At 44.1% G+C, this 14,731-nt stretch overlaps 1 protein-coding gene across 1 annotated transcript in view; it reads right to left on the bottom strand.

The window, feature by feature from the left end:
- Ptpn9 (protein tyrosine phosphatase non-receptor type 9) overlaps nucleotides 1-14,731 on the bottom strand; it is a 40,852-nt gene that overhangs the window by 6,691 nt on the left and 19,430 nt on the right. Inside the window, exons 3-8 of the mRNA XM_090321779.1 lie at nucleotides 14,349-14,438; nucleotides 13,219-13,343; nucleotides 10,228-10,333; nucleotides 8,123-8,233; nucleotides 6,080-6,408; nucleotides 1,270-1,363 (exon numbers count right to left, since the gene is read on the bottom strand). Of these exons, the coding sequence (XP_090177905.1) occupies nucleotides 1,270-1,363; nucleotides 6,080-6,408; nucleotides 8,123-8,233; nucleotides 10,228-10,333; nucleotides 13,219-13,343; nucleotides 14,349-14,438 (855 nt within the window). The remainder of the gene's footprint in view (nucleotides 1-1,269; nucleotides 1,364-6,079; nucleotides 6,409-8,122; nucleotides 8,234-10,227; nucleotides 10,334-13,218; nucleotides 13,344-14,348; nucleotides 14,439-14,731) is intronic.

Genomic DNA, 14,731 nt, shown 5'->3' with positions numbered 1-14,731 from the left:
AGGCTCCTGGCTCAAGACTGTTTAGATTTAACTTAAAAGGGAACAACAACACAAAACAACCAGATTATATAAATATTTAAAGCTTGTATGCTTCAAAGGACACCATCAAAACAGTTAAAATTTTCTGGGTACCGAGGATTTGAGCCTGTAATCCTAAGCTTTCAGGTGGCTAAGTTCTGAGAATCATAGTTGGAAGCCAGGATGAGCAGAAAAATAAGAGTGCTAGCCTTGAGCAGAAGGGCTCAGAGACAACACCCAGGCTATGTTCAAGCCCCACAATCAACAACAAAACAAAAAATAAAAGGGCTGGGAGTTTAGCCTACTGGTAGAGTGCTTGCCTAGCATGCATGAAGACCCAAGTTTGATTCCTCGGTACCACATACATACAAGAAAAAAGCCAGAAGTGATGCTGTGGCTCAAGTGGTAATACAGCCCTAGCCTTGAGAAAATCCAAGGACAGTGCTCAGGCCCTGAGTTCAAGCTCCAGGACTGGCAAAAAAAAAAAAACAAAACACAATCACAGCATTATTCATAAAACTAAAACCTGTACAATTAACTCAATGTCCTTCAAGTAATGAATGAATAAAATGTGGTATGTCTACACAATGGAATATTACTTGGCAAGAACAAGTAATGAGGGGTTGATGTTACAACATAAATGAACCATGAAAACATTCCTTGTGAAGTCAAAGAAGCCAGATACAAAAGGCTGCAAACTGTGTCAGTCCATTTATGAAATATGTAGCGTAGGGAGACTCACAAATAGAAATCGTGCTTCCAGAGGTTTAGCGCGCTGGAGCTGGTAGCTCACCCCTGTAGTCCTAGCTAATTGGGAGGCTGAGATCTGGGGATGTGGTTTGGAGCCAGTAGGAGGGCAGGAAAGTCCAGGAGACTCTTCCCTCTAATTGATCACCAAAATGCTGGAAGTGGAGAAGTAGCTCAAGTAGTAGAGCCCTTGGCCTTGAGTATAAAAAGCACCAGTGCCCAGACCTGAGGTTAAGCCCAATAACTGACAAGAAGGGAGGAGGATGGAAGGAAGGAAGGAATTAGGGTAGAGGAAGACAGGGAATGATTGTCAGGGGATGATTTCCTTCCTACTTCGTTCTTGAGTTGGGCTCTGAGGGTCTGGCCTGCAGTTGCAGACTGCTCTCTGTGGCACAGGATGGAGCCTAACCATCTCTCTTGGGCTGGTTGTGCAGATCGGGCTATGAAGACGACTAGTGTTGAGTTTTGCTCTGAAGGTTTAAGGAACTGCCACTGGCTGACTACCTGAGTGAGGCCACTTCGTTTGGTCAGCTTCACCCTGGTCTGGTCCAGGCAGGGGACGTCCCCGTATCGGTTCTTCTCTAGGTTCCCTGGAGACCTAGGGATTTAAGTGAGAATAGAGAAAATGGAAGGACAGAATACACATACAGGATACAAAGTCTAAGATTGCAAAACTTCATGTCCCACGCGCGGGAGTGGCCTTGGTTGTTTTTCACTCTCTACTCTACACAAGTCCACAATATTTCCCTTTTTCCCCTTAACTTGTCTGCAGGGACTGAGTCCAGGGCCCTAGGATGCTAAGCACAACTCTCCCACTGTGCTAACCTCTCGTCCCTCATTTAACATTTTCCATTATATTAATTATAGAAAGAAGGCATTCTCCTTCAAAAGAAAGCCGAAATCGAAAGGCATTAAGACAGAAGCATTACCGTTAAATAGTAAGGGGCTATACAAGTCAGGTACAGTGGCTCCTGTCTGTGATTCTAGCTCCTCAGGAGGCTGAGATCGGAGGATCTCCATTTGAATCCAGCTGGGGCAGACAAATCCTGGAGATTCTGATTTCCAATTAACCAGCAAAAAGCTGGAAGTGGAGCTGTGGCCCAAGTGATGAAGTACTAAGCACAAAAACCTCAGGGACAGCACCCAGACCCAGAGTTCAAGCCCCTCAGCACTGGCACAAAAGTAATAAAATGAAAAAAACAAACAAACAAACCCAAAAACGTACAAAGGTGGAAGCATCCTTCATTATAATGGAAAAAAGCTAGACAGCTTTGGAGAATATATTATAAAAAGTTGTAATTGAATGCCCAGTGCAGTGGCTCACGCCTGTCATCCTAGCTACTCAGGAGGCTGAGATCTGAGGACTGCCATTCAAAGCCAGCCCGGGCACTAAAGACCCTAAAGACCGAGAGACTCTTATCTCCAATTAATCACTAGGAATTGGGCGGTGGTGCTGTGGCTTAAGGGGTAGGGCAGTAGTAGCTTTGAGCTGAAGAGTAGTTCAGAGACAGCACCCAGGCCCAGAGTTCAAGTCTCATGACTGACAAAAAAAAAAGTTGCAATTGTTAGGAATAAATGGTCTAAAGAGGGCTCAAAGAGTTTTGGAGATTTAATCTTCTAGAAAATGTCTAAGGGGTTGTGATCAGCATGGTAAAAATATGGCCAGCAACAGCCATCCTGACCAGGCCCCAGACAGAAGAGACAGGCATGTAAGGCAATGAGGCAGCGGGAGTTAAAGGGACGACAGCACCAAATACACAGCAAATACAAGACCCACAGAGCATGCCTTTCTGAAAAACACTACTCAAAATAAATCTCCTAAGTTGCAACCCCACTGAAACAAGATAAAGGAGCTAACTAGTCAGTACGAAGTCCAAAAGCAACAGGGGAGAAATCAGGGAATCTATTTTGGTAGAAAAAGCAGATGGAAGGATTTTGATTGATTTGGCCAAAGTCAAAAGGCATGAAAACAGAAAGGAGTCTACAGAGAGCGAGGCAGCCTCCCGAGCCAGGAGCCTGCAAGCCTACCGTCTGGCGAGACCAAGAATCTGGAGGATCACTGTCCGTCCAGCCTGAGCAGAAAGGTTTGCTAAACTCCATTGTTTGTTTTTTTTCAGACCTGGTGCCTGAATATTGAGCTCAGGGCCTGAGCACTGTCGGTGGGCTTTCTCAAGGCTAGAGCTCTACCACTTGAGTCACAGCACCACTTCCAGTTTTTTTCTATGTATGTGGTACCGAAGAATTGAACCTGGGTCATTGTGCATGCCAGGCAAGTACTCTACCACTAGGTCAAACTCCCAGCCCTTAGAGTAGTCTTAACAAGCTAGCTATTTGATCATTTTAATTTGAAGCTCATCTGTGCAAACAGAATTTTGAAGCATTTTTTAAGACCCCATTCCTCAGTGCAAAATAAGAACCAAAGACTTCAAGATAATTAAGAAATGCCCCCCAAAACAAAAGGTACTAATTCAAATACACACACACACACACACACACACACACACACACACACACACACACACACACACGAAAGCCAAGAAAAGAAAATGACTTAAAAAAAAATCTTGTAGATGTTTTGAAAGACACAATTAGGGCTGGGAATGTGGCAAAGAAAGGAAGAAAGAAAGAAAGAAAGAGAAAGAGAGAGAGAGAGAGAGAGAGAGAGAGAGGAGGGAGGGAAGGAAAGAGAAAGGAAGGAAGGAAAGAAGGGAGGGAGAGAAAGAGAAACAGAGAAAGAAAACCTTTTGAAAATTATAAAATATACCCAAGACTTGGGATGTACTTTAATGGTACATTCTAGCATGCTGAGATGGAGGGTTCGAACCCAAGTAGGTGGAGGTAGAAGACACAAGAACAAGAATGGAAAGATTAAATAAATTTCCAAGAATATAAAACAAAACACAAAGTGTGAGAAAAAACTAAGAAGTAAGAAATTTATTCTACAGCAGGGGTCCAGTGACTCATGCCTGTAATCCTAGCTACTCAGGAAGCTAAGGTTTTAAAGAGATCATAGTTCAAAGCCAGCCTGGGCAGGAAAGTCTGTGAGACTCTTATCTCCACTTAACCACCCTAAAAAGCAGAAGTGAAGCTGTGGATCAAGTGGTAGAACCCTAGCCTTGAGCATAAAAGCTCAGGGAAAGCCGAGCGCAAGCCCTAGGAATGGAACAAACAAGCAGACAAAAGAACAGATTTAAGATCCTCATGTAATACCTAAAATTTGCAATTATTACAGCAAAGAATAAAGGAAACAGTAAGACACAATGGCATAGACAGAAACTCCATCAACTCAGCAAATTAGAGCAAGGGTTAACAAATGTGATTGTATGGAACTAAAAATAAAACACTTTCACACAACAAAGGAAACAGTCACTGGACTGAAAAGATAGGCAACAGAATGTGAGAAGATCTGAAACTACTACGGGAAAGAACAGGAAAAACACTAGATCTTTTTGGCATAGGCAGTAACTTTCTGACTGGCACAAAAAGAGCACAGCACAAAAGCAAGTGGATCCCATGGAGCTGAGTTCTACACAGCAAAGGGAAACAGTCACAAAGTTGAGAAGCCTCGAATGAGACAATGGGAGAAAAATCTTTGACAAAGAATATTCAGATGCTGGATGGGAATGTGGCCTAGTGGTAGAGTGCTTGCCCAGCATGCATGAAGCCCTGGGATCCATTCCTTACTACTACATACACAGAAAAAGCCAGAAGTGGTGCTGTGGCTCAAGTGGTAGAGTGTTAACTTTGAACAAAAGATGCTCGGGGAAAGTGGCTAGGCCTGCTGGGTGGAGGGGAGAGGGGAGGGGGCAATATCCAGATGCTATATGGAGGACGAAAATTTTAAAAATTAAAGGAAGCAAGGGATGACATTGTCCAAAAGAGAAATGTACTCATTACCTGAATGCTGAAATGGTAACCTCTCCATACCACACCAAAATAATAAAAATAAAATCATATTAAAAACAAAACAAGACAGGTGCTGGTAGCTCATGGCTGTCACCCTAGCTACTCAGAAAGCAGAGATCTGAGGACTACCTTGCGAAGCAGGAAAGTCTGTGAGACTTTTTTTTTTTTGGCCAGTCCTGGGGCTTGAACTCCAATTAACTACCCAAAAAGCTGAAAGTGGAACTGGGGCTCAAGTGGTGGGGCATTAGCTTTGAGCAAAAAGAAATGTCAGGGAGGGTGCCCAAGCTCTGAGTTCAACCCCCAAAACCAATATAAACAAAACATCAACAAAGGAACAGATACTCTCCTCAAACAAGAAAACTTTTTTTTTTTGGTGGGTCATGGGGCTTGAACTCTGGGCCTGGGCGCTGTCCCTGAGCTCTTCAGCTCAAGGCTATCACCCTATCCCTAGAGCCACACAGCCCCACTTCTAATTTTCTAGGGATTAATTGGATAAGAATCTCACGTCCTTCAGTGCTCTGGCTGGCTTTGAATGGCAAACCTCAGATATCAGCCACCACAGTAGCTAGGATTCCAGGTGTGAGCCACCAAGCCTGGCTGAAAACATTAAAAAAAAAAAAAATGGTTGTGGGGCTTAAACTCAGGACCTGGGTGCTATTCCTGAGCTCTATCGCTCAGGCTAGTGCTCTATCATTTTTTTTTAATTTATTTTTCCAGTCGTGGGGCTTGAACTCAGGGCCTGAACACTATCCTTGGGCGTTCTCGAGGCTAGTGCTCTTCCACTAAAGCCACAGTACCACTTTCGGCTTTTTTTTAATGTACGTAGTACAGAGGAATGGAACTTGGGTCTTCGTGCAAGCTAAGCAAGCACTCTACCACTAGACCAAACTTCTGGCCCTAGTGCTCTATCGTTCTGAGCTTCAGATCCTCTTCCAGTTTTCTGATGGTTCACTGGAGATAAAGAGTCTCAGGAACTTCCCTGCTGGGCTGGCTTTGAACCTCTCAGCCTCCTGAGAGGCTAGGGTGACAGATGACTCGTGATCCACCAGTCCCCAGCTAAGAAAACATTCTGAGAGAAACAGAGCAAGGTGGTAAGATAACTGACTTATGCTTTTGCCAACCACAGTTGTCATGAGCCAGATATAAACTAGCGGAGGGTGTGGGGGTAGGGTTTAGAAGGAAAACCCCCAAAGGGAAAGTTCTGACAAGGCACACTCATTTTACAATCCTGCCCCTGGATTCTTCCCGCCTCTCATGATGTTGCATTTCCCCTCCACTGTAAGCTTGAACCTAGGCCCTTGGGTCCGAGGAACTCGTGCACTGCGGTCCAGAGCATGCACGTCCCAGGGCGCCAGCCAGCCGTTCTGGGAGCTGCCGCGTGGAGGCCACACCCAGCTCCCCAACTTACATGGAACAGTGGAAGGTTCCCACGGGGTGCTCGCGCCGGATGTCCTCGTACTCCTCGTATATGCCGCGCTTCTGCCGGGTGTTGACGTACTGCACCAGCTCCTGGATGGTCATAGCGTGGGGGCCGGGCACATGCACGGAGTCCAGGTCGCAGGAGGGAGGTTGGGAGAACAGGATGATCTCGTCCAGGGGGTCAGGGTGGCCGTTCACCTGGGGCAGGAACTGGAAATTCCAATTGGCCAGGTCAATCTTGACGTATCCCCCCAGATTTTCTGGAAGACATTCCCTGGGCAGGTGCTGGGTCACCTCAGATGTCTTCAGTATCTGAATCTGGAAGGCAGAAAGACTCCAGTGAGATGTGGAGGAAGGGGGGAGTTGACCAACAGCACACAGCTCCCAATCTCTAGGTTTACATTTGCTCAAGATCCTGCTAGATTTGCAAAACTATTAAACTATTAGCTGGCCCTCCATTTGTCCAGGATGCCAGGACTGGGGATTTCTCCAAGTTTGAATTCAGCTAGAAGCTTGGTGGCTCACTCCCATCATCCCAACTAATAAGGAGGCTGAGATCTGAGGATCGCGGTTCCAAGCCAGCCTGGGGAAGGAAAGTCCCCGAGATTCTGATCTCCAATGAACCCCAGAAAACCGGAAATGGTGCTGTGGCTCAAAGTGGTAGAGCACTAACGTTGAGTGAAAGAGCTCAGGGACAGCACCCAGGCTCCGAGTTCAAACCTCACAACTGACCAAAAAGCAAAAAAAAAACAAGGGGTTGAATGCTCAGAATATCTTTTACATCCACTCCTTGGGGTTCCCTCTGAAAGGACAGTCACAGTGCCCCAAGGCTTGGTACCATGTAAGTAACCCAGGACCATGCATGACAGTATTCTTGACTACTAAGAGTGGCAAAGTTGGTAGTGGTTATTGTGGTTAACCCCACAAAAGCCTGTGAGCTTATATTTCACTCTCAGCTTGTACACAAGGATCAAGCTAGTCTAGCTGGCTCTTCTTCCAATCAGTGTGGACTAGACAGAAATGGTGCTCTTCCGAAAAGCTTGTCTGCCTTGCTCATGCCTCTTCTTGGAAGGTCCTCCTCTCCCCCTGTGCCTCATCTGTCCTCTGAAGCCCTTTCTGAGCACCTGGGGCAGAATTTTCCTCAGTTTCCCTGTGTGTTCTCTCAGGACCCTGTGTTCCTGAGGCGGGTGCAGGGTTCACTGGGAGTTGAATTCTCACTGCTTTTGAGCTATGCATGTGTGTTTGATTCCTCTGATTTAAATGTAAGTACATGTCTGGGGTTGTGCTGCATACCTATAACAGAACTGGCAGTAACAATAATTATTCTTTGAAGAAGCATCTTTCTGGCTGGGATGTAGCTTAGTGGCAAAGTGTCTACCTTAGGAAATGCAAGCTCCTGGGTTCAATCCCCAGTACCAAAAAAGAAAAGACGAAAGAACTAAACAAATCACAAGTTAAAAGAATCATCATCACTCCCACTCTGTCTCACTAGGCAATTAAGAAGCTTCCACAGCACAGATATGTTGACTTTAGCTTCCTTGATCCATGGCCTAAGTTACTTCATTATTCATCCCATTTTATAATTCATTTTCAATATTTATCTTATTTTATAATTCACAATTTAAATTGCTGACATAAAAAAAAAACCTTGAATTTAGCTATATTTACATTGTTCACGAGGATTTTTTAGTCATGGGGCTTGAACTCAGGTGCTGTCCCTGAGCTCCTCTGATCAAAGGTAGGGCTCTACCACTTTAAGCCACAGTGCCATGTTGGGTTTTCTGATGGTTCACTGGAGATCAGTCACACAGACTTTCCTGCCAGGGCTAGCTTTGAACCGTGATCTTCAGTTCTCGTCTCCTGAGTAGCTGGGATGACAGGCGTGAGCCACCAGCACCCAACTTAAAAAAAAATTTTTTTTAAGGTAGAAAACTAATTAGTGGGATTTCTACCCACTAATTACTGGGTAGAAAACTAATTAGTGGGAAGGTACTTATCTATCTCCAAATAAGCAAAGGCAAGCCTGCCTTACCCTCTCCCGGACTTTGTCCTTCAGGAGCAGGCTGATGATGGAGTAGGGAACGCGGAACCATATGGGAGCTCCCACAATCAGTACCTTCTTCAAGCGAGCTGGAAATGCCCCCTGTGGAGAAAAGAAACCAGGCTTTAAGGACACAGGTACCGATTCAAGTCCAAAGGTTAGCTTCCCTTCACTTTTCCTTCTCACCCAGCAGGGAACTCTACAGCCTAATTCACCTTTTACCTCCTTAGCTAGAGGAACAGTGGCTGAAAGGAATAACTGAGAGGGTGATTTACCTCTGCAAAGGAATGCTAGACAGGTGCCAGCGGCTCACGTCTGTCACTCTCACTGCTCAGGAGGCTGAGATCTGAGAATCGAGGTTTGAAGCCAGCCCAGGCAGAAAAGTCTGTGAGTCTGCTATCTCCAATTAACTACTAAAAAGCCTTGAGCAAAAAAGATCAGGGGCAATGCCCAGGCACTGGGTTCAAGCCTCGGGATTGGGGGAGAAAAAAAAGAATATTTAAAGAAGCAAAATTTAGGGAACAACTGAAGTAGCTATTTTTTTCTTCTGTACCAGTCCTGGGCTTGAACTCAGGACCTGGGAACTTTCCCGGAGGTTTAGTGCTGTTATTTTGAGTCACAGCTCCACTTCCGACTTTTTGATGGTTCACTGGAGATAATAAAGAGTTTCTCAGACTTTTTTGCCCAAGCTGGCTTTGAACTGCCATCCTCAGATCTCAGCCTCCTGAGTAGCTGGGATAACAGGCGTGAGCCACCAGAGCGGGGCTTGAAGGAGCTATTAACAGAAGAGTAAACATGAGTAAACTGTTTTCATCAATGGAGAAGGAATGAATCATTCAATCCGCCAATAAGAAAGAATGAATCAGAGCTACATACCACAACATGAATTTTAATAATAAAGATGAGTGAAAAAATAGTCACAGGAAACAATGTGCAACGTAATCTCCTATTTCTATCATTTCTGTTGTAGAGCAAATGTACACTTCCAAAAAGACTACTTTTGTGAAATGTCTTTGCTTTATAAATACATATACACATATACACTAGTCTGTCTATCTACCCTTGTTCTCAATTTTGAAATCTGAATAACTTGGAAAACCTCTTGTACGTTTTGGCTCAACAATTCATTAGGATGCAAAATATGACATGAAATAGCACAGTCTATTTGATGGCTTTTATTCTTCCCCTTGCATTGAGCGCTAGGAAAACTGACATGTGCTATCAAACCAAGTAAAAAGCACTTCTAAATCTCACTTATGGGATATGGGATACAGATTATGTTATATACACACACACACTTATGCACATAATACTACATATATAAAGTTTATATACATTCCTTTGTACTAAGTTGACATGTAAAACATATTTCAGATTAGTCTAAGACCAAAAAAAAAGTCTGTCCAGAAGCATAGCCTAGTGGTAGAGTGTTCACCTGGCATGCATGAAGCCCTGGGTTCAATTCCTTAGTACCACATACACAGAAAAAGCTGGAAGTGGTGCTATGGCTCAAGTGGTAGAGCTCTAGCCTTGAGAAAACCCAAGGACAGTACTCAGGCCCTGAGTTCAAGCCCCAGGACTGGAAATAAAAAAATGAAAAAGTCTGAAAAGTCACTGGCAAGGTGACACGGTTCCCAGATGCCACACTTATGCCTTCACTAACTACTCTTCTGTGAGACTCCAGGAAAGGAACATTTCATTTTTATGACTAGAATTTGCTCGTGCCTTTTGACTTTTAGTTCTTCTCACTTCATTCTCAGCACCATTTCTTGGGCTGAGAACATGGCCTAGTGGTAGAGTGCTTGCCTGGCATGCAGAAAGCCCTGGGTTCAGTAGCACATACCAGAAATAGAGCTGTGGCTCATATGGTAGATCTCTAGCCTACAGCAAAAGAAGCTCAGGGTTGAGTTCGAGCCCCAGGACTGGTAAAACAAACACCATTTCTTGTTCTTATGAAGCAGGAATTAGTCATTATTCATAGGTACCTTTCAATTAAACAAAATGTCCAAACTTAACATAATTCCTAAATGTCTTTCCACATAATAAAAAGAAAACCCTCACCACTAAAAAGAGGAAAAGCCCTCCCACAGCCTTACCTTCAGCAGGTTTAGGACTTTCTTGCCAAGATCCAGCTCAAAGTTGGCATAATTAGAACCACACATGTCATAGATAAATACCAATCCATTCCTTTGAGTTTCAAAGCTGTAAACCAATCATTAAACAAAAACATTTGTTCAGTGCAAATGTCTTTATTCAACACAAGCCCAACAGTTACTGGCTTTTGATTTGCACACCAAGAAGATCTTCATCAATATGGTGTGACTAGAATACATATAGGCACCTTTTTTTCACATGCATTTAGAACTGAGAAAACACATTTCTGAAGTCAGAGGGGTTTGAGTTTGTTTGTCCATCCTGGGGCCTGACCTCTGGGCCTAGATGAGCTTTTTTTTTTTCCCCCCGCCAGTTCTGGGCTTAAGCTCAGGGCCTAAGCACTGTCCTTGGATTTTTCTCAAGGCTAGAGCTCTACCACTTGAGCCTCAGCACCACTTCCGGCTTTTTGTATGTGGTACCAAGGAATCGAACCTGGGTCTTTGTGCATGCTAGGCAAGCACTCTACCACTCAAAGCTAGCACTCTACCACTTGAGTCACAGCTGCACATCTGAATTCTTCATGATTAATTAAGAGGTAAGACTCATAATGGACCTTCTTGCCCAGGCTGGCTTTGAATAGTGACTCTCCAATCTCAGCCTTCTAGGATTGCAGGTGTGAGTACCTGGTACCTGGCTAAGTCAGGGTTTTGGTGCTCATTTTCTGATTTACCTCTGAGAAGCATTTTGTCCCTTGACTCCTTTAAGAAAACCCAAGAAAGAAGCCCACACATGAAAAAAAAAAAAATCTCTAATTTTAACGCATATGCCAGGTTTCCCATCAGACTTTGTTTCTAATAATCCCACAATGTCTTACATTAGTCCTAAACAATAATTAGTACTTTTTCGTGATCCTATGGTTTTCTTAGATCAAAGGTACTGTCAAAGCATGTGGCACAATTAGTGAGCAGACTAGCCAGTCTAGAGAATTTCCGTTTCTCCATGTACTCATCTAAGGCCAATTTTTAAAATTACAGGTTTTCTTCTCAAAGGCCCCAGCTTGTGCTAACGAGTTGAAACAGAAGTCAGTGACAGGAAAGAGAATTTAAAAAAAAAAAAAAAAACAAGCAGCAGAGATTGGCTTTGTATTCTTCCTAAATCAAACTGCTATCCTGTGAAAACATAGGGGTAAGTATACATATAGAAAGAGTCTCCCTTTTCTTAGTACAGAATGAGGTATATAAAGATGGCAGCCTGCCTCTATACTAAGCTTGATTTCTGAATTATATATTACAAGGGACACAAAGACACTTCAAACTCTAAGTCAGGTGCTGATAGCTCCTGCCTATAATCCTAACTATTCGAAGAGGCTGAGATCTGAGGATTGCAGGTCAAAGCCAACCCAGGAGACCGTTTCTCCTATGAGCAGCAAAAAGCCAGAAATGTAGCTGTGGCTCAAGTGGTAGAGCACTAGACTTGAGCAAAAGAAACTCAGGGACAGAGCTCAGGCGTTGAGTGCAAGCTCTAGGTCTGACACAAAAGAACACAGTCATTTGTGTGAAGAGAACCCAGAGCAGGGGTGATACATGAGGGGCCAATCGATGAAGCAAGACTGAAGAAAATAGATGACAGCCAAATGACTATTTACGACAGCATTCTCTTCCCATCACAAAGATTGGGAAATTTGCTATTATAACATCATGTTAAAAAGGAAGTCAACATGTTAGGGATATATATATATATATATATATATTTATATATATATATACATATATATTCTAAGCAAAGTCCCAGTGTGGCATGCCTGTAATCCTAACTACTAAAGAAGCTGTGATCTGCAAGATCATGGTTTGCAAAAAGCCTGGCATAAAAGTTTGAGACTCCATCTTTAATTGACCAACAAAAAGCCAGGTGCAAGTGTGGCTCAAGCAGGAAAGTACCAGCTGAGAGTGAGAAAGCCAAGCAAAAGGCCCTAGTGTAAGTAACCCTTAGTATTGGTGCATGCATGCACATGTACACACACACACACACACCTCTATTATTTGTCTGTTAAGGTAAATGGCATCAAAGTGCCATGCATAATTTTTTCAGTGGAGAAGCCAGTGCTGAGGGATCAAACCCAGAGCCTAGGTGAATACTCTATCACTCAGCCAACATTCACAGCCAAGGTAGTATTGGTAATAACTGTTATGAAAGTCAGAGTCATAATTTTATTTACGACAGGCTGGAGTGTAAAGGAGGCAGTGATGAAAATGGAGCCCTGACACAAAGGCAAGGCGTGGTAAAGAGGAAGGGAAAGGGAGGATTATTTTGGACTTCCAGTCTCAGGGGAAAGTATTTCCCTTGAAAGGCTCACACCTGGTTCATACACATGATGAGACACCACTGAGGTTCTTATCCAGGGATGGACATTATAAAAAAAAATAAAGTTGTAATTCTATTTATGTATTATGCTGCATAGCCTTCCTGTGGGATCCCAAACTCACACAGCAAAGAGCAAGATTTGGTCCCTGCCACACATCTGGCCAGGCTTACACGACACCTGGCCCAAACAGAAAGGGCTGGACTGTGTGTACCTCTGCCTGCCTGCCTGCCTGCCTGTGACACGATTTCTCACTATGCAGCCCAGTCTGGTTCTATACCCATGATCCTCCTGCCTCATCCACTAGGGAGCTAGTTCATCACCAGGCCCCGCCTACAGGTATGTGATAAAAGGGGAGAAAATACAAAACAAAAAACCAGAGCAAGTAATTCTCTCCCCACTCACTTCCAATAAGTACACTGATTTCTAAGAACTGGCTCTCTCATCTCCTGATTCCTGGAAATAGACCCACAGATCACACAACAGCTTGATGGTCACCAGGAAACAGACTACCCCTGCAAAATATGGACTGTTTTCTATTCACTGCGCTTGCCCAGGGCACAGCTCTGAGCCTGAAGACAAGCCTGCTGCACAGAAGCAAGTGTGAGACGGTCTGAGCTCTCTCAGCACTTACCTATCCACTGCTCTGTCTAGCAAGTAGAACAGAGCCTGCAGAACCACGTGCGGGACTGACTTGTGGGGATGATGCAGTCTGGCAGTGAAGAGAGCAATGGAAGCTCCAGTTGGGTCCCGAACATTCTAGAGCAAATGAAAGAAGAAACATCAGAAAACCAAACAGAGCATCCTCACCATCTCCCAAGTCTTACACCCTGGATTAGAAGTGTGCTGGCATAGGAAGAGAAGAGATGCTGGCAGTATGTCCCTGACTTGAATTGATTGCTAGGGAAAGGAAAAATATTCCAATCATCCCATGCGCCCGATTCTCTTGGCACCTCCTGGACCACATTGTGGTAAAGGAGAAAAAGAAAGTAACATTTTTTTTTTTGGGGGGGGAGAGGGTGTTTTAACTGCAAGTGATCAAAAGATGGTTTTACACTGGCTTCACAGCTCATATTCCAAGCAGGAAGGCAGAAGAAACCAGCAAGAGGATCACTACTGCTGTGTTGCTTTATATTATCATTATTTTATTATTATTATTATTTTGCCAGTCCTGCAGCTTGAACTCAGGGCCTGACCACTGTCCTTGGGCTTTCTCAAGGCTCTACCACTTGAGCCACAGCACCTCTCTGACTCTTTCTGTGTATGTGGTACTGAGGAACTGAACCCAGGGCTTCATGCATGCTAGGCAAGGACTCTACCACTAGGCCACGCTCTCGGCCCTATTATTATTATTATTATTATTTTTTAAGCCATTCATGTTTCTTCTTTTTTTTTTTTTTTTTTGGTTGGTCATGAGGCTTGAATTCTGGGCCTGGGACTGTCCCTGAGCCACAGCCCCACTTCTGATTTTCTGATGCTTAATTGGAGATAAGTGTGACATGGACTTTCATGCCCAGGGTGGCTTTGAACCATAGTCCTCCTCTTGAGTAGATAGGATGACAGTCATGAGCCACCAAGGAGCCCCCTTCAATTGTTTAACTAATGGTAATAATACCAGTAACATGTAACTATGAGCCATTCGATTGTTACTGGGCACATCCAGTCTACTCCTGACTGTGGGTAAGACACCAAAGGAGAAAATCCAAATAGGAGAACAGATAGGACAGGAAGTTGCGAAGCTCTAGGAGAGGGCTCCACACTCACTAAGATGGTGAACTTGCCGCTGAGGATCTCAGAACGGAGTGGCTCCTCGTGTGGCTTTAGCTTCACAATGCCTTCCTTCCTTCGAGTTTCCTGCAGAGGAAAGTGCAAGATGAATGTGAAATTCACGACACACCAAGGACAGCTTCACAGGACCACCACATCTCAGAGATATGGAAGAAGAGGCATTTACTGAGTTGTGAATCCCTCGCAACGTCCTTTCCCAACCAAATCCAGCTGTTACCAAAATTCCTGTCCACAGCCTAGCTCATCAGCCCTTAGCGAGACAGTGCTATCTATAAAGGATTCTAACCCTGAAAAATAACTAATATGTAACATTAAGATATTGGATCAAAATTCTTTTTTTTCCTGTACCAGTCCTGGGG

The sequence above is a fragment of the Megascapheus bottae genome, chromosome 30 (genome assembly GCF_031878675.1).
Source record: "Megascapheus bottae isolate mThoBot1 chromosome 30, mThoBot2.hap1, whole genome shotgun sequence".
NCBI lineage: Eukaryota > Metazoa > Chordata > Mammalia > Rodentia > Geomyidae > Megascapheus > Megascapheus bottae.
Note: the sequence above shows the minus strand (reverse complement) of the source record. Positions and strands in the feature narration are given on the sequence as shown.